The sequence below is a fragment of the Protopterus annectens genome, chromosome 8.part0 (assembly GCF_019279795.1).
Source record: "Protopterus annectens isolate FY-2018-M chromosome 8.part0, PAN1.0, whole genome shotgun sequence".
NCBI classification, from domain to species: domain Eukaryota; kingdom Metazoa; phylum Chordata; order Ceratodontiformes; family Protopteridae; genus Protopterus; species Protopterus annectens.
Genome location: NC_056741.1, coordinates 1,644,448,521 through 1,644,475,466, shown reverse-complemented (window position 1 = coordinate 1,644,475,466; position 26,946 = coordinate 1,644,448,521). Strand labels below are relative to the sequence as shown.

The 26,946-nt window shown below is 41.3% G+C and overlaps 1 protein-coding gene across 4 annotated transcripts in view; it reads right to left on the bottom strand.

Annotated features, from left to right (window-relative positions):
• Positions 1 to 26,946, bottom strand: part of GLB1L2 (galactosidase beta 1 like 2) — a 2,046,079-nt gene that overhangs the window by 1,213,765 nt on the left and 805,368 nt on the right. For all 4 annotated transcript variants that reach the window (XM_044081172.1, XM_044081170.1, XM_044081169.1 and 1 more), the window contains exon 5: positions 20,618 to 20,726. In XM_044081172.1, the coding sequence (XP_043937107.1) occupies positions 20,618 to 20,726 (109 nt within the window). The remainder of the gene's footprint in view (positions 1 to 20,617; positions 20,727 to 26,946) is intronic.

Sequence of the window (26,946 nt, the reverse complement as noted above, 5' to 3'; positions counted from 1 at the left end):
AAGGAAACAAAAAGTTGAGAATCCTTCCTGAATGGCTTGGTTCTATGAAGTTAAAATCTTTCACTAGAGTGAAGAATGTACTCTCTTCTATTAGAAATGTTTAGAAAAAATATCAGTAAATGAATAGGTCGGTTTAAGTTAGAGTCAGAAGCCATTTTGGGAACAAAGGAAAGTATTTAGTGTACAGATACCGTGGCCTTGTGAAAAATCAAATACTGTTGAGACAAAACAGAAGGCCTGAAGTTCAGATCCTCTTCTATATGAAGTAACTGCAATAAGAAACAGGGACTTCCAGGAAATAAATGTTAGTGAGGCTGAAAAAGCTGATTCAAAGGAAGGTTTGGTTAGGGTCTCCAAAACAAAACTGTGATCCTAAGGAGGAATAATTTTTTTTTTAATTGGAGAGGGAGGGGTAGAGAAGAAATGCTCCTTTTAGAAAGGTTTTACATAACCTGCGAGTGGGAATCCACACCCCTATTGAAAATGCATATGTTGGCTAAATGCACTTTGTAAAACAAACTGGAGCCGGACTCAAATATATGAACAAGAAAAAAAGCATATCTGGAACTGAAGCATTGAGAGGGTTTGTTCCTTGCATGGTTACCCAAACTGAAAAATATTTCCATTTCCTGCAGTAAATTCTTTGCATACATTGCTTTTGAGATGTAGAAATAATAGAGACAACTTCAGCAGACAAAAAAAGGTCACTTGCCAATATGGTCAACTTCAGGTGGATACATCTTGGTGAGAAAGTTTACCAGTAGTTTTGGTACATCTACCTCACAACCAGACCCTCTATATACATCCACAATTCAAGTCACAGGTCAAATAATGAACAAAAAGTAAAGGACTCCTCCACTGAAAGTACTGCCAAAAAATCCAAATAGTAAATCCAAATGTAAGGCAAGTACTACCACGCTGTGTATGAAGCAACTTCACTTTTTTAAAACAATACAAGCAGTATCATAAGCGCTTTCGGGTAAATCCCTTCTGCAGATGATAAAATACTAGTAAAAACATAATATCTAATATAGTACAACACAACCAATGAAAATCAATAATTTACCCTCCTTTTTTGCTAAAGCTGGTTTTAAAGGGACAACATAATTTAATCCTGGGGCTTTGTCAGCTCCCAGTCTAAGAATCCATTGCATCTCTTTGTATTCAGTTTCATTATATAAGTCACCCATTCTTCTGTTTACAATACATATAACATATACCAATGTAAATAAAGTCTGCACAGATGAGTGATTATCACTGGAGCAGAAAGATAATTCACAGCTTGTGACAACTGTGTTTTGAGATGCTATAGAAGAATCCTCATGTGAAAATTGGCAAGCTGAACCATGAAAATAAAGGATGCCATGATACTCAAGATTCAGAGCTGGTGAAGAGTTGATATGAATAAGAGTTTGTACTCAGTTCTTCAATATTTGAATTCTTTCTGGTGGAAGGGATACAACGCATCTTGTGTCCAGGTGACATGTTATCAACTGAAATGTTTGGACTGACTGCAAATTTGACAAGGACCTGTACAGAAAATGACTGCCCTTTACATGGAAGTGCAAATAACTTCTGGAACCGTTTGCTATTTTGATACAGGGTAAACATCCTGAAGATCTAGAGCACATCCATTCACCTGCCTTAAGACAAGGCAAGGCAACAGTGCTTGCACCGTGACCATTCTGACTTGATTTTTTTTAAACGTGTTTAGGCCATTGAGATCCAAAACTGGCCTGAGATCCCTGTTTTTCTTTCAATCCAAAAATAATCTCAAATTGTAACCTGAACCTTTCTTTTGTTTGATTACCATTGATGAGGAAGAACATCTGGAAGCAATCAACATGAAAGGAGTGGCATTAGAAAAAAAGAGTTCAGCTTCTGGATATTATCCCTCTTGCCCAAGCCAATACTACTAGGTTATGACCATCCATAAAGGGAAGAAAAGGGATAAAGGACTCAAACTGCCTTGAGGGGAGAGGGGTCAGTCCTTCAAGGATAGTTAGGTTGGCTGTTGGAAAAGGACCACCAAAGTCTCTGGTTCTGTAGACTTCCTTGACCTCTGAGTCTGTGTCGATCTGTGTCCATTAAAGGAGCACTGGAACCAGGAATTCCTAAGCCAAACAGACTATGACCTCTTTTGGTTCCTGTTGTAAGATGTTTGTGGAGTCTCAAATCTGACTCCTATGGCAGATAATGACTTATTGTTAGGTTTGCTCATATTCTGCATCTTCTCTGACTTCTGGATCAAAAAGAGATGATCTGTAATAGAGGGCATTTGTAAAGAACAACTTAAAGTTGTCTGCAAAATTACACAGGCAAAGTCAGGCATGATGCAAAGCCTAAGCCTGCAGCATGGGCCCCTCCAATCAGCTGCATTATGCATGAGCCACATGAGGTTCAGCACAGTGCCCAATGTGGTATCCACTTCCTACAGTCTTGAGTGTTTTTTTCAGAGAAGTTAAAGCTTGTTCTGTTAGATCGCTCTGAAAGTGATTCATGTTTGTTGTATAGTTCAAGAACCTAAAGGCAGAGGTGCCTGAAACATAAGCCTATTTTCCCATCCTGTCCATCACCCTAGATTCTTTGCTAGGGTGATGGACAGTGGCTGCATCTTCTGTCAGCTCTTTCTTACTCATAGTAGCTGCAATAATTGAGTGCCCTTCAGGTTTTTTTTTACCACAACTGCCTGCCCTTTGTGTGTGCATGGGGGGGGGGGGTGTATTTTGTCAGGCTTGCAGAGAATGGACTCTCAAGAATCTGACTCCTGCCATGCCATCCTGGTGGCCAAATCAATAAAGAGGCTGCCAGAAAGGCATCACTCAAGTAGTAGTGTATGCCGAGCAATGATCCGAAACATAACTTTTTTACCCCAAAAGGGTGCATCTCTTGGCCAATATCCCATCTGATATATTATATCCAGGATCTTGCTAAAAGTGGCATCTTCTGGGGAATTAAGGTGAACCCTCTCCATCATCTGAATCAGCATCTAATATGATAGAATCCATAGGGGAGTCACTAAGCCTCCGTTTACGTGTCCTCTGCATTGAAATGCTGGGTAGGGGTGAGTCTGACTCTTCAGAAGACTCCAATTGCAAAAGCACAGATTTTTTGAGACCATCATCTCAGCTCTAACTCTGGGATGCATGGACTGGCTGAAACACAGAAGGGTGAGTGCTCTAGGTTGGAACCAATGTCAAAGTAGCCTGCAAATCTATTTTTTGAGAAATAACCCTGAAAGTGGATCCCACATTTGTATGATTCAAGAAGCCCCAATCAGTTGTCTGCTCTGCTCTTCCATAGGAAGAGGTGGTTGACACCAAAGAAGGCAATGACATGATCAACATAAAGGAAGAAGAGCGCCAGAAGTCTTGGTTGGTGGTGATGAGGTAGATAGACTCCAACCTACATACCTCTGGATCCGATAAGGTAGTTGATAACTCAGGCCTGCTTTTTTCATGGATCATTTTCCTCTTCGCTACATTTAGACTTGATAGAAAGACTGCATGAAAGTTGGAAATGACAGTCAACTGTACTTTGACAGTAGAATAACTAGAAACTAAGTCAAATATGGACAAAAAGTGCAACATTGAGAGTACAAGGAAGAAGAGACGCAAACAGAAAATCTCTTCCACTTGCTCTTATCGAGTTTGAGTACAGACTTTTTGAGATGCTAAAACAATCTGAATTACTATGTCCAAAAGGGCAGGATCAGTGGCCATTACTGCAGCTGGAGAATCCAAGCAGTTAACTTTATGGACACTGGATGAGCCTGGCTGGATGGGTGCTACAAGAAATCCAACTGTGGATCCAGACATTAAGGTTGCTCCTTGATAGGGATATAACAAAAAGAACTGGCTCAGCCTGTGCCAGAAAGGGCTACGAAGATACTGATGCTTTGCAAAGAGACACTTTCGGAATAATTTCAAAATTAATGGAAAATAAGAAAGGCATAGAGAAGTCCAGGTAGCTACTGACAGACCTGAGTGTCCCTGGATGTATCAGCTACTTTGCCCTTATCCCTTCTCCCCCCCCTCCCCCCCAAAAGGAGAGATATCTATACCAAGCGATTGCAGCCCCCCAAACATCTCCAACGCCCAAGTGAGAACTGCTCTCTCCAAAGCAAAAAACACAGCATCCATGGGACCTGATGGTGTCCCCGGCTGTGTGCTCCACGAACTCAACGAGGAATTAAACCCACAGCTAGGACAGCTGTTTAATCATAGACTTACCTCTGGATACGTACCCAGGGAGTGGCGCACTGCAACTGTGGTCCCACTTCACAAAGGCGGTGCCTCCACCGACCCTGGAAATTACCGGCCCATTAGCTTGACAAGCCTTATCTGCAAAGCCATGGAGAGGATCATAATGGACCTCATAAATAAAGACATAGGGAATTTGCAGACTTTGGATCCATCCCAGTTTGGCTTTGTCAAAGGCAGATCATGCCTTCTAAACTTGGTTGACTTTTGAAACAGTCACCAAAGCCATTGATGAGGAAAGGCAGTCCATACAGCCTACCTCGATCTGGCGAAGGCCTTTGATACAATACCCCACTCGGGTATCATTGAAAAACTCATCAGCTTAAATGTTAACCCATACATCACAAGATGGGTTGCAAACTGGCTGAGTGACAGAACCCACAGGGTCAGAGTTGCTGGCGCCATGTCAGACTCAAAGCCTGTCACAAGTGGTGTACCACAGGGCTCAGTCCTGGGCCCACTCTTGTTTGGCATCTACTTTTCCAAGTACAAGCAAACACAGGAGGGTTATGGCTGACAAAGTTTGCAGATGACTGCAAACTGGGCCATAGTAGAAAACACATCTGACACAGATATCCTTCAGAAGGGTCTCACAGAAACGGATAACTGGTGCCAGAGCCATGGCCTAAAGTTAAATGCCAAAAATGCATAGTCATACCCTTCGGGAAAAACAAGGTTACCCCTAGCTACCAAATAGGTGGCAATCCACTGAGTACAGAAGAAGTTATCAGGGACCTGGGGACCCAGGTTGATAGTAGTCTGTCATTCGACACCCATGTAGCTAAAGTAGTTAGGAAGACCTTCTACATTGCCCACCTTATCATGAAGGGATTCTCATCTAGATCAAGGGAGGTCATAGTCTCCCTATACTCATCACTCATCAGACCAATGATTGAGTACAATGCCCCATTCGGAATGTATCTGACCCGACACTTGCAGCAGCTGGAGAGGCCACAAAAGTTCCTCACCAAAAGGATAAAGGGTCTCAAACATCTGTCCTATGCTGCCCGACTGAAAGAACTCCAGCTCTATTCAGTCGCTTACCGCTTGCTCAGAGGTGACCTTTGCCTAACATACAAGGCCATGTCAAACCCAGATTTGATGAATATGCTTCACCTCAAAAAATCTAGATCCGTCAGAGCCACAAGGGCGGGAGACTTAAACCTCGACACGGCTATTAATAGGACATGCTGGAGGGATAGATTCATCACCCAAAGACTCCCTATGCTGTGGAATAAAATCCCGGTATATGTGAGGCAGAGCACCTCGCTGGCCTTGTTCAAGAGAAATCTTGACCAATGGATGGGAGATCGCAGATATACCCCAGGGATTACCTCAGTGTCACTGCTCAACAGAGGCACAGCAAAATAATGGGTATAGTTCCCCATACTAAAGGGGTGGCGTAAGCCACAAAACTATGGGCTAGGCTTGTAAATGCCCTCGGGCAGATAGCCTAGTATGAACCTATGAACCTATAAGTAGCTGCTGCATTTTGTACTGGTTGCTGAGGCAAACAGCTGGTTAACGCTGGCTCCACTAGTGGAAAAAATCCAGGTGGCATCAAGGAAGGACATTCATGAGAATGGTGGAACCAAAAGAAGAACATGATCTGGACTGCACATCCAACTTATAATGGGATACAAAGGTATGGACAAGTGGACCATGTTGATGCTGCACAAATTTCATCAATGGGAGCCCGCTTCATGAAAGCAGCAGAAACAGCCATTAGTCTTGTAGAGCGAGTTCTTGGTTTTGCATTTATGGGCAAGCCCAGTTTATCATAAACAAAGGAAATGCATTCTAACAACCACTTGGATAGTGTGATTTTTTTTTATATACCTTTACCCAACTCTGACTTACAAAAGGACATGAATAGTTGGTCTGACTTTATGAAATCCTTGGTTCTATGCAGGTAGAATCAAGTTGTCAAGCATCCAGCAAATACAGTATATATATTCCCCTTTCTTTGAGAATCTTGGAAAAAAGACTGGCAAATCAATTGACCGATTTAAATTTGCTTTGGATGTTACCTTTGGCAGAAAAGATAGCTTTGTTCTCAAGGCTACTTTAAGAAAAAACAAATATGGTGGTTTGCAAGACAGTGCTTGTAATTCAGAAGTTTATCTTGCAGAGGTAATTGTACCATGAAAGATAGTTTTCCAGGACAGAAAAATATTCAAGTCTGCTGAAGTTTCTGGCTTGAAAGGTGCTTGGTTCAAAGCCTGAAGCATTATAGTGACATCCCAAGGGGGAATAGGGTCTCTACTCAGAGGTCTAAGAAAGAAAGTGCCCTTAAGGAAAGCTTTATAAATTTTAGAGAGAGGCTATGGGGAGTATCATTGTGTCCTGCATGAATATTTTAGATGGCAACCATCTGCACTTTGATAGTTGAGAAAATGGAACTTTTCTGAAAAAAGGTTCTGACAAAAAAAATCTAAATCGAAGGAAGGGGTGCTCAGAAAGGGACTAATCCCTTTGATGAGGCCGAAACAGAAATGTTTTCCACTTGCTTTGGTATATCTTTTTGGTGGACTTCTTTTGAGAGGCAGAAATAATGTGGACCACCAAGAAGATAACCTGCCATTTCTGGCTATTGCTAGAACTGAAGGAACCACACAAATAATTTCAGGGCTTCTTTTATATTCTGAAGAGGCAATCTAGACAGGTGACTCAAAAGGACTTAACTCAAATCTAATGTCCAACAAGAATGTAGCAAATGAGGCCACAAAAAGAGAGGACCCAACCTGCTGGGGCCAAAAAGAGGGGACCCAACCTGCTGGGGCCAAAAAGAGGAAATGAGGATCACTCTGGTCTTGCACCTTCTGGCTTTCTGAATGAATTTGGTTATTAAGGGTACTGGAGAAAAAGCAGAGGAGCCCAAGGGGCCAACTCTGTGACTGTCCCTGTGGAGGAATCAAGGCAAAGTAACTGCTGCACTGGTGGTTTATATTTGAGGTGAACAGACCGCAGCAAGGTTGGCCCCAGCGGCTGAAAATCAGTGTTGCCACCATTTGATTGAAGGACCACTTGTGACGCAGTAGGTGGTCACGATGTAAAATCTGAATGTATTCATGTTGTAAGGAAGTAGGAACAACAATATTGAGACCTTTAAAAATAATACCATCTTCCATCAGCATCTCATCTCTGTATGGTAAGCAAGGTTCTACTTCTGGCAGTACACTGGATTGCTTTGAAAGCCATCCTACATTGATGAAGTGGTTGAGCTTTGGCAAAATTGACGAGTCTTTATATGATCTCTTAGCTCAAGTCTCGTGGTAGAAAAATTACACACTTCCATAACATCAAAGTCAAAATTCTCTGCATCAAACTGTTCCGTAGTATTTCTGGGCAATCTGAATAAGATATCAGACAAAGAAGTTTACCTTTTGTATAGACCATTTTGAAATTATACTTTTGCAATTTGAGCATCACTCTTTGTAGTCTTGCAGGAGTGGAATGCATAGGCTTCTTTAAAATCGTAACTAGAGGGTGATGGTCAGTTTCTATCTGGATAGCTTGGCCCTAAATATAATCATGGAACTTCGAACATACAAACACAATTGCCAAAAGTTGCTTCTCAATTTCAGCGTACTGCATCTCAGTTTGGGTAAGAGTTCTAGATGCTAAGAATAACTGTGCCAAGATGGAACTTTGAAGCATCACAGAAAAGACCTATTGGTTTGTGGTTCATAGTATCTTAATGTAGATGGGTTAGCAATTTGCTGCTTGAGGTTATCAGATGCTCTCTGGTGTTGTTCTAACCAGGACCATGCAGCATTTTTGCATGTTAGGGTGCTGATAACTCACTACAGTCAGGGATAAATTTGCCCAAACAGTTACCCATACCAAAAAAAATGCTCTAAAGGCTTGGACATTGTCTGGAGCTGCCATCTCAAGAATGGCTGCTTGCTTGGAAGGATCTGGTTACAAGTCTGTACTGGTAAATAAATGACCTACATAAGGAACTTCGGGTAGTCTGAATTTGCACTTCAGAGGACAGCTTTAAATTCACTTCACAAGCTCTGTCCAGAACTTTCCTGAGGTTTTTGTCATGCTCTGCTTCTTACCATCAACTAGTAAATCATCAGCTATTATTGCACACGGGTACCCTGAAAAAATTTGCTCCATTGCATGCTGAAAAACTTCACTGGCAGAATTTATTCCAAAAGGCATCTGAGGAATTTGTATCTACCAAATGGGGTACTGAATGTAGTCAGTAGTGAAGATTTGCAATCAATCATTACTTGCCAAAATGAAAAAACAGTGGCATTTGGCATGAGGGTAGCAATTTCCTCGACAATATGCATAGGATGATGAGGTCCTTTTTAATGTCTTGTCCAAGTCTGTTGGGTCAATGCATATTCTGGTTTCATCTCAATTTTTCTAATAAGCAGCTACCATGGAGGATGCCCACTCAGTTGGTTCTGTAATTGGACAAATTGCACCTTGATGCACCATTTTGTGTAACTGGACCTTGACTTTGTCCTCCATAGCTATTGGAACTCTCTTTGCTGGTCTGACCACTGGACTGGCCTCTACTTTCATGGAGTACACAACTAGAAATTTGTCTAGCTTGTCATTGAACACATCAGCATACTTTGAGAAAACAGAATCACTGGAACTGGGACATGTGCTTAAATGATGTACTTCTTTGGTAAAAGAAAGCAGTTTCATGCTTGAACTGTCTGTGAGACCTAATAATAATGACTGCACAAGTCATCTGACTACATAAAACTGCAAGCTGCAACTGTTAAGAAAAACAAAAAAGTACCAAAGCTAACACAGCTGAAGGTAAAACAATAAACTTTAATGCACACAAAAGACAGTAAGCGCTTTCACGGTGTGCTCTCACCGCTTCATCAGACTGTTCTAAACTAGTAACAAATGCAGTTAAATACCATAAGTTAATTAAAGCAGTGATAAAGGCATCAATTATCAAAGAGAAAATTGTCACAACAAGAAAGCAGGCAAATGAAACATACAAAAAAGATAACAAAAATATATAAAAATATGTATAAAAAACAATCCTATACTCAGTGTTTGAGAGGTCTAGCTTTTAAAAAAGGCTTAAGAGAGACAACTTCATTAAGACCTGGTATTTTATCAGCATTATGAGACAGAAACCATTTTTGCTTTGCAGATTCTGTGCGAATCCTAAGATCTCCCCCTCTTAAACTCTCAGGAATGATCTCTAGCACCAGGAATTTAAAATTATGTTCCTGTCCATGGCACATAATATGCTTAGCAAGGGCACTGGTGTCTCTCTTGTTTATAATGTCTCTCTGATGTTCCAGCACGCTGTCTTAGAGTTGTCTGTATGCCTACATAAAAAGCATGGCAGAAAGTGCAGTAACTAAAATAAACAATGTTCTTAGTCCTGCAATCAGCATAAAAGTTTGTATCTATTTTAAAGTGCATATTAGGGTGCATGTAAGTAGGACTAGAGTGTATAAACTTGCAGGCTGTGCAATTCCTGCATTTAAAACTACCATGCCTCTCTGACTGTATAACCTTGTTAAAAGTAGAAGTATTGTAGCACAGATGCCTTTTCAAGGATCTGTTATATTTAAAAGAAAAGTGTGGAACAGTATCTATGGTATTTTTTAATTCATCTACAGTATCCAAAATGCCCCAGTTCCTTTTAACAATAACACATATACTACTATCATCAGAAGAATATGTGAGAGGAAACGTAATCAATCCTGTTCTTTGCTCTGTAGCTATGGCTTCAGTGTTAGGTGCAGCAGCGTAATAAGGCCTGCATTTGCCCCCTCTCTCCTTATATGCATCAGTAATACAACTGTCAATATCCTTTCCCTTGTAGCCTCTATCTAGAAATCCATTTTCAAGGTCTCCAGGGCCTCGGCAAGCTGTTCGTCATTATTATGGAGTCTCATGACCCTGTACACCTGCCCCTTAACAACATTCCAAGTAACATGCCTAGGATGCATGCTATCTCTATGGAGCAGATTATTCTTTCTTGTGGGTTTCCTATAAATACTAGTTACTAGGCTAGTCAAATCAGTTTTGTTCACCTTAACATCAAGAAATTCAATTTCATCAAAAGAATATTTAAAAGTAAACCTTAAATAATCTGTAGACTGATGTATAAACTGCGTGAGACTCTCAACTGACCCCCTCCACAACAAAAAAATATCATCAACAAATCTTACATACCATAAGATATGTTCAGAGAAGCCTTCAGCTTGAAATAATATGTCTCTCTCCCATTGTACAAACACAAGGTTGGCGTAGCTGTTGGCACAAGCTGTGCCCATTGCCATGCCAACCTTCTGTGCATAAAATTGATCTTCAGCTGCAACTGTTCCCAGCAGAATAGCATGAAAGCACAACTGAACCTTTGGTTTGAATCTCTTCACCTCCATAAGCAACAAGCTTCGCACAACTGACCAGATTAATTTTCTCACCATCTCTCACTTTAGCAAATGTTTCTGCTGACATTATATTACACTTTGAGCCTGTGTCTACTTTGAGCTCTGTGGGTTTACCATTGATCAGGGCAGTACAAAATACTTCATTCTTTGCCACCAAATCTATTGCATTAACCTTTTCACCAACCACTGATAAACGATCTACATAGAAAGTAGGGTTGCAGCTCTCTCTATGATCAACTTGCTTTTTTGAGTGACCTTTCTTAATAACTGAATGACGTTTGCTTTATTTACAAAACTTTTGAAAATGATTCCATTTTTTATACTTGTGACATTGCTGACCAAATGCTATGCACTTCCCTCTTTTAGACTCATGTTTGGCACCACAATTATGACAGTTAACAATAAGACTTGACTTGGGATTTGCTGACTCACTCTTATACTGTACTGAGCATGCTCCTTTAACTGAACCAGTCTTGGAACGTGCTAGAAAGCTCCAGGTTTTCCTTGCCACACCCACAGGGGTTACTGCTGCCATGTGCTTAGGCCTGTTTCTCCTTGCCACATGTTGCATGCTGTCTACGTTTGCTTTAGAGGCTGCTAAAACTATGCTCATCATTTGAAAGCATACTAGTGTGCCTTTCTGTGAGCTCATAGATTTGACAAATCTCTGCGGCTTTGCTTAATATTAAATCACTGTCACAAAGCAAAATCTTTCTCACTGCAGCACTATTAACACCACACACAAGCCTGTCCTTTATTAAATCATCTTTTAAGTCACCAAATCTGCACGTTTTAGCTTTATTGCTCAAGTCAGTGATATAAGCTGCAAAAGTTTCACCTGGCTTTTGATCTTGTATAAAATAAGTGCCTCTCTAATGTAACATTTGTCTGGTGGTTACACATTTCTCTAAATTTACATTTTAAGCACTCTGGGTCTTCCCTTGAGTCAGCCGGTACCACAGTATGATTGGTTTGCCCCCTCTCCTGCATATACTTCTGGTGCATATACAAATGAATGCTCTCTTTCAATGGATTCTGACCCAGCTAAGTTAAGCAAAATGAATACCCACATACATGCATCTTTGTAAGAAAAGGCTGCTTGTATGAAAATATCATATTCCTGCATGAATACTCTCCAGTCCTCTGCTATATTATGATCAAACAAAAGTGGACTTGGTCTGCAAAATGCCTCTGCCGTATCAACACACAGTAGTGAAGATGATTCAAATTACGTACGAACATACACACACAAATATATACATATATATATATATATATATATATATATATAGATATATATATATAGATATATATATATATAGATATAGATATATATGCCAGGACTTTAAGTCAGTACTTGTAATTATGCCCAATAGCCCAACAGACTCTTTGAAATAACTGCACTTTGCAAAATAAGTCACCATAGATCAACACCCTGAAATCACTGTACTTTATGAAACCACTCATTATCAGTGTAAGAAATACTTCAAAATCACTGTGCCTTGTGAATAAACTGTGCACAGAGTAAGAAGCACTTTGAGATGAATGCACTTTGCAAACAAACTGTATACAACATTAGAACCTTTTAAAATGGCTGTACTTTGCAAAATAACTCTGCACACTGTTAGAAACACTCTGCAATGGCAGCTTTCTGCAAATAAATGCACACAGCACAAGAAACTTTTTGAAATGGCTGTACTTTGACTGCACTTTGCAATATAACTGTACTTTACACACAGCAAATTCTGAAATAATTACACCGTAATAATGCAAACACTTTGCGCACACAGATACTTCAAACAAAAGAAAGTTATGTACTTACCATAACGTTCCATGTGAGTTGTTTATCTCGCCTTCATTCTTACTGATGGGTTCGGAGCCAATCCCTCGGCTCCAAGTAGGCCTTCTACAAAGCTCGAGGTTTTGAAATAGCTCGAGGCCAAGTCCCTATCCCATGATGCACCTAGAGTTACCTCAGATCTTGTTTGCTGCGTATAATACTACCATATGTCATTGTATAACTCCATAAGAGAAAGTATAGAAAGGTTGAGTGACCAGGAAGGATCTAGCATCTCGGTCTTCTAAAAGCCCAGGAGAGAGGGATGTAAGAATGAAGGCGAGATGAGCAACTCACAAGGAACGTTATGGTAAGTACATAACTTCCTTATGTGAAGTTGCTCTATCTCACCGTTCATTCTTACTGATGAGTAGCTTCCCAAGCACAATCTATCTCGGGTGGCTCACAGGAGTATATTTTTCCGGACAGTGGAGCCAAAGGCGGCCCTGTCTCTGGAAGCCCTGTCAATTTTGTAATGAGTGATAAAGGTATGAGGTCTTAACCAAGTTGCTGCTGCACAAATGTTATCAAAAGGAAGTCTAGCAGAAAAAGCAGAGGATGTAAGAACTGCTCTGGTTGAGTGAGCTTTAATTTTATGTTGCAAAGGCATATTGGCAGCTGAATAAGCAAATGTGATAAAATCAGGTAACATTTAGACAGAGTTGTTTTAGCCACTGGCATACCTTTCCTGGTGTCTGAAAAGGAAACAAAAAGCTGTTCCAATTTCTTAATCTTTTGTTCTATCCAAGTAAAATCTGAGCAGTCTGTGAACATCAAGTTTGTGCAGCATGTATTCTAGATTGTTGGCGTGACTGGGGAAGAAAACTGGCAAATCAATAATTTGGTTAAGATTAGTTTCAGTGCAAACCTTAGGCAAAAAGGAGGGGTTTGTTCAAAGTGAGACCCTGTCAGAATGGAAAATCAAGTAAGGAGGTTTAATGGACAAGGCTTAAAGCTCTGGCACTCTGCGAGCAGAAGTAATAGCCACTAAAAAGATAGTCTTCCATGACAAAAATGTGAGGTCACTTGAGGACGCATGTTCAAATGGAGGAAGAATGATACGGGAAAGCACAAAATTTAGATTCCATGAGGAATAGGGCGATTTCACAGGTGGTCTGAAATGAAAGGTCCCTTTGAGAAAGGCTTTGGATAATTTGTGTGACACAATATTCAATCCTTTGAATCCAAGAAGAAAGTTAGAAATGGCAGCAAGTTGAACACGGACTGTTGTTGCTGCAGCTCCTTTATTGAAGATCATGGTCAAGAACTCTAGTACAGAGGTCATAGGGACTTGGTAACTATCAATATTGCTTTTAGAGGCCCAAATAGAAACTTTTTTCCATTTGCTAAGGTATAGCTTCCTCGTAGAGGATTTATGAGAGGATAAGAGAATTTGCTTGGTCTCATTGGAAAGGTTATGGAACCTGGCTGTAATGGGAATTGGAGCAGCCAAGCTGTCCGCTTCAAGGACTGCAGAGAGGGATGAAGTTCCCCTGACGAGTACGTCAAAGGTCTGGAACTGGGTCCAAAATCAAATGGTCCCCCAAAAGATGAATTCGAAGGAAGGTGAACCAAATCTGATGAGGCCAATGAAGGGCTATTAGAATGATGGTCCTTCCCAGAGTTTTTGCTCTCTGTAGAACCTTGGGGTATCAACGGCATTGGTGAAAAAGCATAGAGGCGACCCAGAGGCCAACTGTGAACGAGTGCGTCCCTTGGGGCTTCTCCCGGAGGAGGAATCCGGGCAAAGTAGCTTCTGCATTTCGTGTTCATGTAACTGGCAAAAAAGTCGCAGAAAGGCTGACCCCACCTGCAGAATATCCTGTCCGCTATTTCTTTCTTGAGGGACCACTAGTGGGGCAACAGCTCAGCTTGTCTGCTATCACTTTGGATTTCCCTGGGATGTGCGTTGCTAACAGAAAGCGCTGGGTGGATATAGCCCACTGCCACACTCCTAGGGCCTCGTGACAAAGGGGATATGACCTGGTTCCTCCTTGTTTGTAAAAGTACCAGACCACTGACATGTTGTCTGTCTGAATCGCAATTGTACCCAGAGGAAGAGAGTCCTGGAAGTACTGCAATGCCAAAAGTACTGCTCTCATCTCTAAGACATTGATATGCAGATGTGTCTCTTGATCGGGCCATGTGCCTTGGGCTGTCCTTCCCTGAAAATGCCCCCCCCCCCACCCTATCAGGGAAGCGTCCGTGGTCACTGTGGCTGCCGGTGGGGATAAAACAAAGGGACGTCCTATCGTGACATGAAGTGAGGTCAACCACCACTGAAGATCCTTTTTGCAAGAGTTTGTGATCATTACCAGGTGAGACATGGGAAGCTCTTGGTAAGACCACTGAGTGAACAACAGCCATTGCAGTATATGCATGTGCATGTGACCCAAATGAATGGCCAGAATTGCTGCTGTCATCATACCTAACAATTTTAGAACTTCTGATACTGGAGCCTTGTTTTTGGATATCTGAATGCGGACCTGCTGATGGAATATTAAGACTCTTTCTACTGGAAGTCTTAGAGTGGTGGTGGTGGTGTCCAGTTCTGCTCCAATAAAGACGATATGCTGCAATGGCGACAAGGTAGATTTTTATGAGTTTATTGTAATGTCCAGCTAGCTGCAGAGTGACAGAGTGGAATCCCTAGCTTGAATGAGTTGATGCCTGGTGGTGGTGGTGAGGAGTCAATCGTCTAGGTAAGGAAACACCTGGAATCCTACATGTCTCAGGTGAGCCGTGATGAACACTCTGGGGGCTGTAGTGAGACTAAAGGGCAGGGCTCGAAACTGGTAATGACTGGCTCCCAGATGGAAGCGCAGATGATCCCTGGATAGTCTGACCATTTTTATGGGATAGTACGCATCCTGGAGACCTATCAAGCACATCCAACTGTCTTTCCCTATGAAGGGAAGTATCGACTGAAGCATGACCATCTGAAACTTCTCTTTCTTGACAGATTTGTTTAGCCTGCTGAGGTTCAATATAGGTCTCCAGTCCCCTGTCTTTTTTGGAACTAAAAAGAAAGTTCCGGATCCTGTCTGGTCTGCTGGGACTGGTTGGATGACTCTTTCTTAGCAACGTTTGGACCTCTACTGTTGCTTTTTCCCTGTAACTGGATGGAACGTCCAGGATTCCCCTTGTAGGTGGAGGGGGTGTAGCGAATGGAATGAAGTATCCTCTAGAAATTATACTTTGTACCCAGTTGTCATTTGTTATTCTGAGCCAGGCGTCTGGGTACAAAGATAAGTGACCCCCCCTCCAGAGCAGGACAGTCGGGCCTCCTTTCAGGAGTCCTGATAAGGCTTCCCAAAGAAGTGATCTCTGTTACCCTGGTTTTGTGGACCCCCCTCTGCCGTGAGGACGGCGTCTTCCATTATTGCCCCCTCCTCTGCCCCTGGAGGGGATTCACCACGTGTGTCCTGAAAGGATCCTTGGGCTTTTCGGAACCACATTTTCCCTCCCCTTTGACCCTTGGGGTAGGGTCTGGTAGGGGTGGAAAAACAGACTCTGATGGTAGACAGAGTCATTCTTTGCTGCTCACACCTGGTCAAAGTTTCCTTGACTTTGGGCCCGAAAAGAGACAAGCCCTCAAAAGGGGTATTCACAAAGGATGACTTGAAGGGCTCCGTGAAGGAACACAAGCTCATCCAGGAGTGTCTCCTAAGAGCGATTCCTGTACCCGCTGCCCTACTAGTTCCATCAGCTGCATAAGAAATGAGGCACATAGACGAGTTAACAATGGAGCTGAGGGTAGCAAGCTGGGAAGCAACTTTGTCTGAAGCCCCTGCAGCTACTGTACCCTGCAGAGCATCTCCCAGCTCTTTAAGGAGATCTCTTTGCAGTCTCGTGAAATGGGTTAAGTAGATGAGCGAACGGAGTGCAAAAGTCACTGAACTAAACATGCGCTTCCCATATCTATCCATGATCCTGGAGTCTCTGTTAGGAGGCTGGATAGAAGAGGAAGTTCCTAACATTTCCTTTTTGGTGGCTGCCGCCACCATGGTATCAACTGGCACACCTTTGGTCAAAAATGATTTATCTTGGGGAGCAAATATAAACTTATTAGGCCTCCTAGGGACAGACTCCATGCTGCCCGGAGACACCCACGCCCTTTGTGAGACCCCCAAGAGGTGGAGGGCTGAGACCCGAAAGCCTTCAAGAGAACCGACTCGTCTTCAGTAGGGTTTGTGGACTGACAGTCACCCCTCTGCCCTAGGATTTCTAGTATCTCAGCAAATGAGATATCCTCAGAGGGGGACTGTGGGGACCCTTCTGATTCATCCACGTCAGTATCAGATGTTAGGGACTCCTGAGGGGAGTCTAGATGTTTCCTCTTACAAACTTTCTTCCTGGGGAGTCTAGATGTTTCCTCTTACAAACTCTCTTCCTGGGAACCTCATCACTGGGAGCTTCTGGTGAGGTCTAGGAAGAGCATGGGCCACCCAATGGGGCTTCCTGAGGGTCTGGGTCTCTACACTTTGCCAGGATCTGTGAAGCAGAAACAGACACAGGCACTTTAGGGGATGAGGAAGCCAGACCTGAGGTTGAGGATGTCTTAGGAGACACAACTCTCCTCGTGGCTTCGAAGGCACCTCTGCTCCGATGCAAAGGGACCAACGGATCCAAGGAAACCGTCGATACCCCCAGCACTGGGACAGTGGGAAATGAACCAGAGGTAGGAGCCAAACTCATCTGAGCAGAAGCCCCGAGAGGCAGAGTCTGAACCAACAAGTTGGTCTGACTATCCTCCCTGCACCCGACCAGTGAGTGTTGACTCCTAGAGTCCTCTATCGACGCCAAGGACGTCAGAGTGAACGGAGCCGAAGACAGTGGAGCAGGCATCAGCTCAGAAGGCTCCACAATCAACAAGTCTGACTCCTCTGGCTCTGAAGGACTGGTATGGCTTGGAGGAGGAATAAATGTAGCTGGCATAAGAGTCTTTAGCTCCGAAGCCACCTGGATCGGAGCCGATAAAAATTTTGCAAAGGCCAGTGCTTGTAAAAGCTTCTGCACCACACGATCCACATCCAAATCCGAGAGGCTAATAGAAGACTGAGATGAATGGATCGATGGTGGTACCAACTGAAGTAATGGAGATTTTGGAATTTCGGATACCGGTTCCATAACCGGGGACTGGTTTCAAAAAGATAAGACAGTCGGCTCCGAGACCTGTGGAGCCAATGTCACAGACTTTTTTCATTTTTTTGATTCCATGGAAGTCTTGGAAGACTTTGAGGACTTACTACTTCCATCCTGGTCACTCAAAGCCTCCTGAAAAGAAGGTTTCCATAAACCCCTATCAATGAGTTTCCTCTTTCTCTCTTGGAGAACTGGAGAGGAAAAGGAATGGCATATGGAGCAGGTTTCTTGCAAGTGTAATGCATCTAAGCAATAAACGCAACTGACATGACTGTCAGTGACAGACATCTTCTGCCCACATTTAGGGCACTTTTTAAACCCTGACTTAGGGTGTTTGCCCTTGTCATCAACCATGACAGAAAATTGGACACACCCAACAACAATCAAATATACGAATAAGCCCTCTAATAAAAAACAGGCTAAATATAAACACACAAGCCCTTCAAACTAAGTCTAACAAATCACACACACACTATTTGTCTAAGCAGATATCAATTAGTGACAAAATCACTAAATGCAAATAATCAAGCTATACACTACTAAACTTAACTCTAATAACTATAAAGCTGTGACAAAGGTTACTAACTAAGCACACAATACTATTTCTAAGAAAAAGGGTGACAGAAGGTCACTGTTTACACAACTTTTAGTCAGAACATTAAAAAGGCCTAAGGAAAAAAAGGAGGCCAAATATTAAGCTATGAAAAAGGCACACAAGGGAAAGGGAAACTACAGATAAAGCCGTAAGAGCTTAGCTAATTAACTAGCTAACTATATTTTGAAGAAAATATCAACAATATTTTGAAATATAATAAAAGTATGGTTTGTACTGGCCCGAGCTAGCAAGAACCACCGATCTGTTGCAGCGGCAAACAAGATCAGAGGTAACTCTAGGTGCATCATGGGATAGGGACTTGGCCTCGAGCTATTTGAAAACCTCGAGCTTTGCAGTAGGCCAACTCAGAGCCGACGGATCGGCTCCAAATCCATCAGTAAGAATCTATGGCGAGATAGAACAACTTCACATCTTTAGTTATACTTTGAAAGGCTTCATTCAATGTAAAATAGTAGTTTGTGCCCAAACATGATCTTTTACTAAAAACATACAGTCACCTTGCTCTTTAAGCTCAATTTGCCCTTTTTATTGTACTCATTATGCCTTTTTAATCTCTTATCATGCTCAATATACTTTTCCTTTGCTCGTTTTACTTTAAACATGCTCGTTATCAAACCAAAGATAATTCTGAGCCCCATATAAAACAGTTTTGCTAGTTTTATCAAATATCATGATTCACATATTTTGTTTAATTAATAATGCAGTTTGTGTCTTTTGCTTGGTTAATAATATGCTTTGTGCTACTAATTTGATTAATAATGCGTTTTGTGCCTTATAAATGCACCGTTTCATTTTCTTTGCCAAATAAATCATTTGTGCAATTTTCTTTAACTTTAGCTTGTTTTCTGGCCCATTTTCATTTGTCTGTGCTCCGTTTTACTCAACCTGCTTATTCTGCCTTCACCTTCAACTTTGCACCTCATGGCTCGTAGATGTTGCTCTTCCAATACTGTTCCTGACACCATGTCATTCGTCTGGTCAGGATAAAACAAACGAACATTCGTGGGTTCTGTTCAAGAAGCTTTATTACACACAAACACATCAGAAATGAGGCTTTGTAACTTAAACTTAAATAAATGTAAAAACAGACCGACTACCACACTCATACATGTTAACACTCAGTCTGTTCTCTCAAAATGGCACTGCTGCCTGCACTTGCTCTGTACTTATACACACCTGCTACATCTGGAAATGCTTCTTAAAGATACATACACACGCTGTGATCTACAGATCAGATCCAAGGAACCGATAGATCCAACTTCCTCTGTTTTGGGTGTCAGACCTGAAGAAGCTGTCAGATCTAGAGACCTTTTTCTAGTCGTTTCCATCCATTTTTCTTCAGATCTTTCTTGCCCCTCTTTGGACTTTTCCTTATCTTTCAGCTTTGGCTTTTTCATCTTCTTTCCAGAAGAAGCCAAAGTTAGCCTCTAAGAAGTAGAGGTGGAAGGCTGACAAACCGACAGTGTCTGAAGGGAAGGCAATCCTGTTTTTCTTTGTAGCCCTGAAAGGCCCTAGTTCCAAAGGAGGCACAAATCTCACAGCCAACAGTGAGTATGGGTCTTGAGGTGGAACTTTATGTCCAAAGGTCATTCGCTTTTTGAACCCTTGGATTTTGTCAGACATGAGGGGAGCAAACTTTCTAGTATATCCTGTAAATGTAATAAGTACAGAGGAAAAAGGTTTTGATTTCTTTCCTTAACTGTCTATTTCTAAGCCATCTTAGAAAGTATTTTCAAACTTTTTTAAAACTATATATGTAGATGCTAATACCAAAAACAAGCAAAGACTTATAAATTCTTAAACAATCCTATGTCTAGAAAATTAAGACCTAACCATTACTTTCAACTATTAACTAGTAACTGCTTAAGACAGATATTTATATTTTAAGGTAGGGAAGGAAATAGAAATTTAAATTTAAGAAACAGAACTTATTCCACTAGAAAAAACAGAACCCTTAGAACACTTCTGTGCTGATCAGGTGGCAAAGAAGATTTGAGGTACTTTGGAGGAATGGAGGGAATTATGGGGAGGGGAGAAGTCACAGTCTCAGATCCACAGCATCATAAAAAGGCACCAAGATCAGATACAACAACCCAAGGGTTGAATCGGACAAAATCAGAAACTGGATCTACAAGATATGTACTACAAAGGGAATCATTCTGAAATTAAGCCAATAACAACATACAAAAGAAACTAATGCAATTCTGATACTTGATTTTCCTGTAACAGAGTTGCAGACTGCAACTGTATAGATCTCTGGACTTGTAGTGATTCTTAAATTTTATTTATAGATATAAACAGCTAGGCATGAATGCAGGTTGCCAATGTTTCAATCAGTATAGATTCTGTAGTTCTCACTTACCTGAAGTGGCATTATGAGTGACAGTAGTTGATCAAAGAAAGAATCAACAGCATCAATGAAGCCTTTGTATGTGGTCCTCAGTTTCATGCCTGGGTCTCGCAGCAGCCAGCTAAGAAGCAAAACAGGATCATTTCAGGAAATGCTTATTCCAGAAAAGCTTATAAAAACATCTTCATCCAAAATCTGCAACTTTCTCCTTGCTGGAGTATGTTACACATGTCACTCAAAACACCAAATTTATACAGCTGCAATGCAATTTTACTGTAACACAATTATATATCAAAGACAACAAAAATACTGCTACTGTAAAACAGATATGTGTCAAATAAAGACAACAGAAATGCTGTTTTACCGTAAAACAGTGCACCAAGAATATGCAGATTAATTTCCTTCTTTTACATAACAAGCTTTGGGGTGCAGAGAGGTAGTGCCCTTCCTGCACTCTGGTATTTTTTTGTTTGACGTTCCCAGGCCATTGCAAGTTCGTGTTTTGGAGGAATGACAGTGTGACTGACTGACTGGTGCTGACTTGTTGTGGCAGGGTCTGAAAGAATAGCATCACCTGCAGAAGCACAGGCATTTGCTTGTCCAAAGCCTGAAAGGGACACAGTGTCACTGTGACAAGCAGTACACATGCACTGAGACCAGGGCAACTGTGTGAAGCATGCACTGGTGCCCTGGCACGGTATACTCTGTTTTGGCAGTGGACTACACCTGAAGGGTAGGGAGTAGGATAATCATAACACTCCTAAGTCTTCTCAGGATGACAACCTTACAATGGCAGGCTATTGCCCCTCACTAGATGGGAAAAGGAACAGAGAGGCGTTTGTCTGATGAGAAGGAACCCATCCCCAGAGAGTGATAAGGAGAACTGGGCTTGTGGGGGCAAGCAAAACAGCTAGTCAGTCACTGGAGGCAGCTGGGGATCAGGTAGGCAAGGTATCAAGAACAGATTTAAAAAAAAAAAAGATCCTGCATTAAATATCAACCAAGTCAATAAATGTAATGTGTTACAAATTGCAGACAGATCTATTCTACTTCACAAAATAAGCAAATTAAGTTTTCTTATTAAAAGAAAGTCAGGCTTTGTATTCTTACATTAAGTATAATCCAGTCATTTAAATAGGTGATTCTGTTTACATTTTAATTAGAACTGATAAAAGATCTCTCCCAAACTTATGCGATATTTAAAGTCAAATATTTTTAATAAATTTGAAAAAAGTTCTAAAGAGGAAGAACATGTAAAAATCCATAGCCTCCTGAAATTAGAACAGCAGGGTCCCTATCTTATGATCTGATGTACCAAACATGCAATAAAAAGTGATAAAAATCAGTATAAAAATAATGCTAGAGAAGTTGAATCTGGCTGTGTAGAGCACAAGCTTGGAGACTGACCTGGCTACATCTGCATGAGAGTAGCAAAGCTGGTCACTGCTGGACATCATGTGGCAATGTCAGCTGTCCTTTCTTGGTGGGACAGCATGGCATTTTCCCCCACCAGGGTACCCTCTAGTAACGGCTACAGAGGAGAGATTGCATGCATGCCACAATAATAACCGAAAGAGCAAGTCAAGACAAAGAAATCATAAATAGGAGCGTGACAGGGCAAGCATATACTTCCTACTGAAAGTATGCTCTCCTGAGGCTAGGGCTACTGTCCTCGTCTAAATCCCTATCAGTGTGTATTGCAAAAAAAAAAAAAAACATAAAAGCATGTTTCTAGATGCACCCTCCACACAACTCTTGACTGCATTGGGGGGAGGGGGAATGGGGATACGATGATGGAGGGTCAGTTGTGAGGTAAAGGCCCAAGGAAATGTTTAAAAAAAAAAAAAAGAGAGATGGTCACAGACAAGTTAATTCAGTGAGGTGTAGTAATAAAGCACGCCATGTTCAAAATTGTATGTGCACATATGGCACTGTGTTGACAAATGCAGGCAGCTTCATTTTTTTCTTCCATTTTTGAAATCCCATTTTCTGAATGCTGTACCAAAAATACTGTACAAGTTAAAAGTTGGATTCTTACATATAACAAGGTTGGGACAATGCTTATCAGTTCTCTTTGACAGCCTGGTATTAAATTATGAAGCTGTTCTGTAAAGCAGGAGTGCACAAATGTGCTTTTCGCCCCAAGGTGGGAGGATTGGGTAGCTTATGTTATGATCGTGATAATTAGAGAAAACTGAGTGCATTCTTTTTTCCACTTCTGTCTGACACTATACTCTATAACCTCCTGTTGTCTGACATTTAAAAAAGCATTATTAGTAACAGGATTAAAGACCAGCTGGATCAACTACCCTTAGAAAAATTAAAAATCACATAAAGACATATATTTTAATTCCCACCAAAGCAAACCAGAAACAAAAAGTAAATGATTTGTGACCTTGACACTACCAAAGTAGGTCATCTAAACATACTGATGATGACTCAGCTTAGTGCAGCCTCTGAGCTGGGGGAATGTCACACCTCTAAGTAATCTACACACATCCTTACATCCAGAGCACTTTCAGAAAAATTAGACTGAAATACAAAAGCCAAGCAAATGTAAATATCTTGTGAACAACAAATGACATTAAAAAGTACGAACTGCAGTGCTGTCAGTAAAATGTGTTCTTTACAGTGATAATGGTGCATTCACGGTCTTTATATCAATATTAAGATGCACTACAATGCACACAAACACAGAATTAGATCGTTTCACAAAATGTTTAATATCACAGAAGTGACACACACCACTTTTGCTCAGCTGGACTTCAGCTTTTATATGGCAGCAAGAAATTCCTTTCTGATTGCTTTTGTTAAGAAGTTTACAGAAATACAAAAAGTGATGCTTACTTGTATAACATAAAAAACACAATGTACAAATTACTGCACATATACCAATAACAATTTTTTTCTTTCTTTCTTCCTGGACATAATTCCATTGTGACAACCTCCACAAAGAGTCACCTTTCTTCTTGGCACCATGATACTTAAACCCCTCAAAATGGAGTCCTTCCCCACTTCGCCAGCAGAGACTCTGAAAGTCAAACACTACACAGCCTAACATCTGAATGAACACCCCATACACCAAACTACACTGGAAAGAGCACTGCTTCTCTGTCTTAACCCCCTAAAATCTGGGAATCCATCCCAAAACAGCTTACTGGCATACTGTCCTTTTCCACATTCAGGAAAGAACAAAGTTTTCATTAAGCAAAATGCAAATGCCACAATAAAGGAAATATCACTTAAACCTTATATGCTACACAAGACATACAACTCTATGTCCACTTTATAAAGGTGTTCAGGAAAGACCAAGCTGTAACCGCAGATGTCATTTAAAGATCCTTTATGGGAAAATACTTTTGAGGTGGCAACAATTCTAGTTGATAGAGATTTAAGCAAGTCTGGCGACTCTTTCCCACATTAATAATACAGAAAGGAGATTATAAAACCAATACAGGAAGGAGACTATAAAACCAATGAGTCAAACAGAGTTAAGTGACCTTTTGCCCTATTTTTCATGAACCAAAGAAGTCACAGTTAGTTATCCTTTATGAAGGTCACGGGTCTGTCCATGTAAAACCTAAACTGCCAATAGGCATCCACACTATATTGCAAGTACTGAGTTAAGTAAACAAAATCCCACCTATGCTAAAACTAAAAAAAAAAGTCTTTCAGCTTTTCCCGGTTAGGGGTCGCCACAGCAGAACTCGGGTCCGCTCATGATTGGCAGTGGATTTTTACGGTGCCGAGTTGCCAGCCCGATGCCCAACCTTCAAAGAAGGCATGCCCATTCATGCTATACAACAAAAACAAAAAGGCAACACACCCAAAACCTTGACATTAAATACTCCTGTGCCCTGACAAATTAAAGTAATCCGTGCAGAACAGTGGCATTTTGAAAGACCTATTAAGAGGTAAGATTCCTTAGCAACTTTTAGCATAAATGAGGGATTGGTCCTCAAAGAAGCCCTTTCCTTATGAAAAACAGGGGCTGAGTCTTGGAACACAAGACCTTCAACACAAAGATACCTCTGGCTGAAGTCACTGCAATCAAAAAATGGTCTTTCAAGTTAAGTGTTTCAAACTTGGAATTGATAGTTCAAAGAGTGAACAGTTTTTTTTTCTAAAACAAAGCATAAATCCCAAGTAAGAACATGATCCTGAAGGGAAGCTGCAACAAAAACTACCCCAGGAATCCCTTGCACACCTTAACGGAAGCAAAACGAAAAACATTCTGCTAAGCATGAAAAGTGAAAATGTTAGCCAAATGTACCACACTTGATAAGTTGCTTAGACATATATCCAAAATTTCTGACAAAAATGAAAAAAATGCAATCATCAACTGAAAGGGGACCTACAGTAGGATGTATGCGTCTTCAGAGAAAAGGGCTTCAGTGGTGATGACAATATTCACTATCCTGTATGAAAAACCTTGCTGATTCCTGGCTATCATCTGAAATGGAACAGCCATACTGTTAAAGTCACAGCCTGAATGTTCAGATTTGTTTTGCCAAAAGATTGAGACAAACCTGTTCAGAAACAGCCTGAGATGAGGTTCCTGTTGAAATCACCACAGAAGTGGAAACCATACTTTTCTAGCTAAAACAGGACCACCAAAAGTCACCTTGGCCCACTGAATCTTGATGTACTGAATTCATTTCACGATGAGCTGAAATGGGAGAACTAGTACATCCATCCTATGTCTGCTGGGCAGTGGGATCAGCCAGAAAAACTTGCAGTACTTGGAGTTGGTCACAAAAAGAGATGCACAGAGAAACTCCACTTCAGGAATGATACCGGATAGTAACCAGACTGAGTGACTACTAAGTGGACATCTGCAGACAATGGCTTATCTCATCCACAGCTGAAGTGCTTACTCTGGCCATATGAATGGCAGTCAGCAAATGGTGAGTGGAAAACCATCTACTCCCACACCACCATAGTTTCTTGACAAAATGGCAAGGATCTTACTTCCTCCTGTTTCATAGCAAACCAGAGACTGTAGCCATGTTGTCTGAATGAACAGCCAATACTTCAGTAGAAAGTAAGTTCTTAAAGGAATGCAGGAGGAGAATAGGACTGCTTACATCTCTAAGACACTGCTGTGATGTGCAAGGATGATTTCAGCAGAAACAATGGCCCTTGGACCATCCACCCAATGAAATGCCCCTCTCCCACCACAGAAGAAAAGGTACTTGTAGTAAATATAGCCAAGCTAAGAGGTTACCTTAAAGAAGACTGGCCAACTGGAGTCATCAAAGTAGACTGTACTGACACACAGGGGAGATCTTTACTGATTTCCCTACATAATGCATATGTTGTGACCACTCAGTCCAAAAACACCCATTCCAAGACCCTCATGCATTCTGTCAACAAGGACAAGATATACTGTGGCCGTCAGGAGCCCAAGAACTTTTAGGCACATTCTTCTGCTACTTATGTCTGTTAAATCAAGGAATAAAAGGACTGCAGAATGTTCTGTACTCTTGCCAGATGTATATCAACTTAATCTATCTTGATAATGATCACAACTCCTTTAAAAAAGATTTTCTGTGTGAAATAAAGCTGTTTTTTGCCAGACTGATGACGCCCAAACAGGAAAAAAATGAAGGCAAAAGATCCCTGTGCGGACTTGTACTCTCTCTGTGGTTCAAATAGATTGCCCTTTTTGTTTCATTCCCCTGCAGATGTTGATACATTTCAGACCCAAAAAGCAAACACACCCTTAAAAGGCAAACCCATAAATGTCACTTTACTGTAAAACAAATGGGAAAGCCTAGCAGTTGAGCTTTCTCCTTCTTAGCACACCCATGAGGTAGACCCTCATTAGTATGCAAATTAATTTCATCCAAAATATGCCAGTCAAAAATAAAGCACATGCATGTCATACTTCAGAGCCCTGAGGTACAATCTGAAAGATACAAATGCCCATTCTCCCAACTTGTCCAGAGTCTTTCAAGTCTGGCTCAGGGAATGGAGACACTGACATTATAAAAGATGTAAATATTTATTCTCCCAACCTGTCCAGAACCTTGCAGTCTGGATTACGGGAATGGAAAGAGCGACAATAAGGTGTGTATTAAGAACATCACAAACAACTTTGGGGTTGTTGCCCTAATAGCACACTGCTGTACAGGTTCTAAAGATCTAGTTAAGCTTTTCTGGACATGAGGCCACAGTGTCTGGATTATTCCAAGCTGCATTAACTGGATGAGCAATAACAATAACCAAGGGAGGGACCACACAAAAGATTGTTTGGTTAGAATAATAAGTAGGTAGAAAACTTCTGCAGAAAGGAAACGTCTGAGCTGTCCTGATGTTCCAGATGCACTGTGTCTATC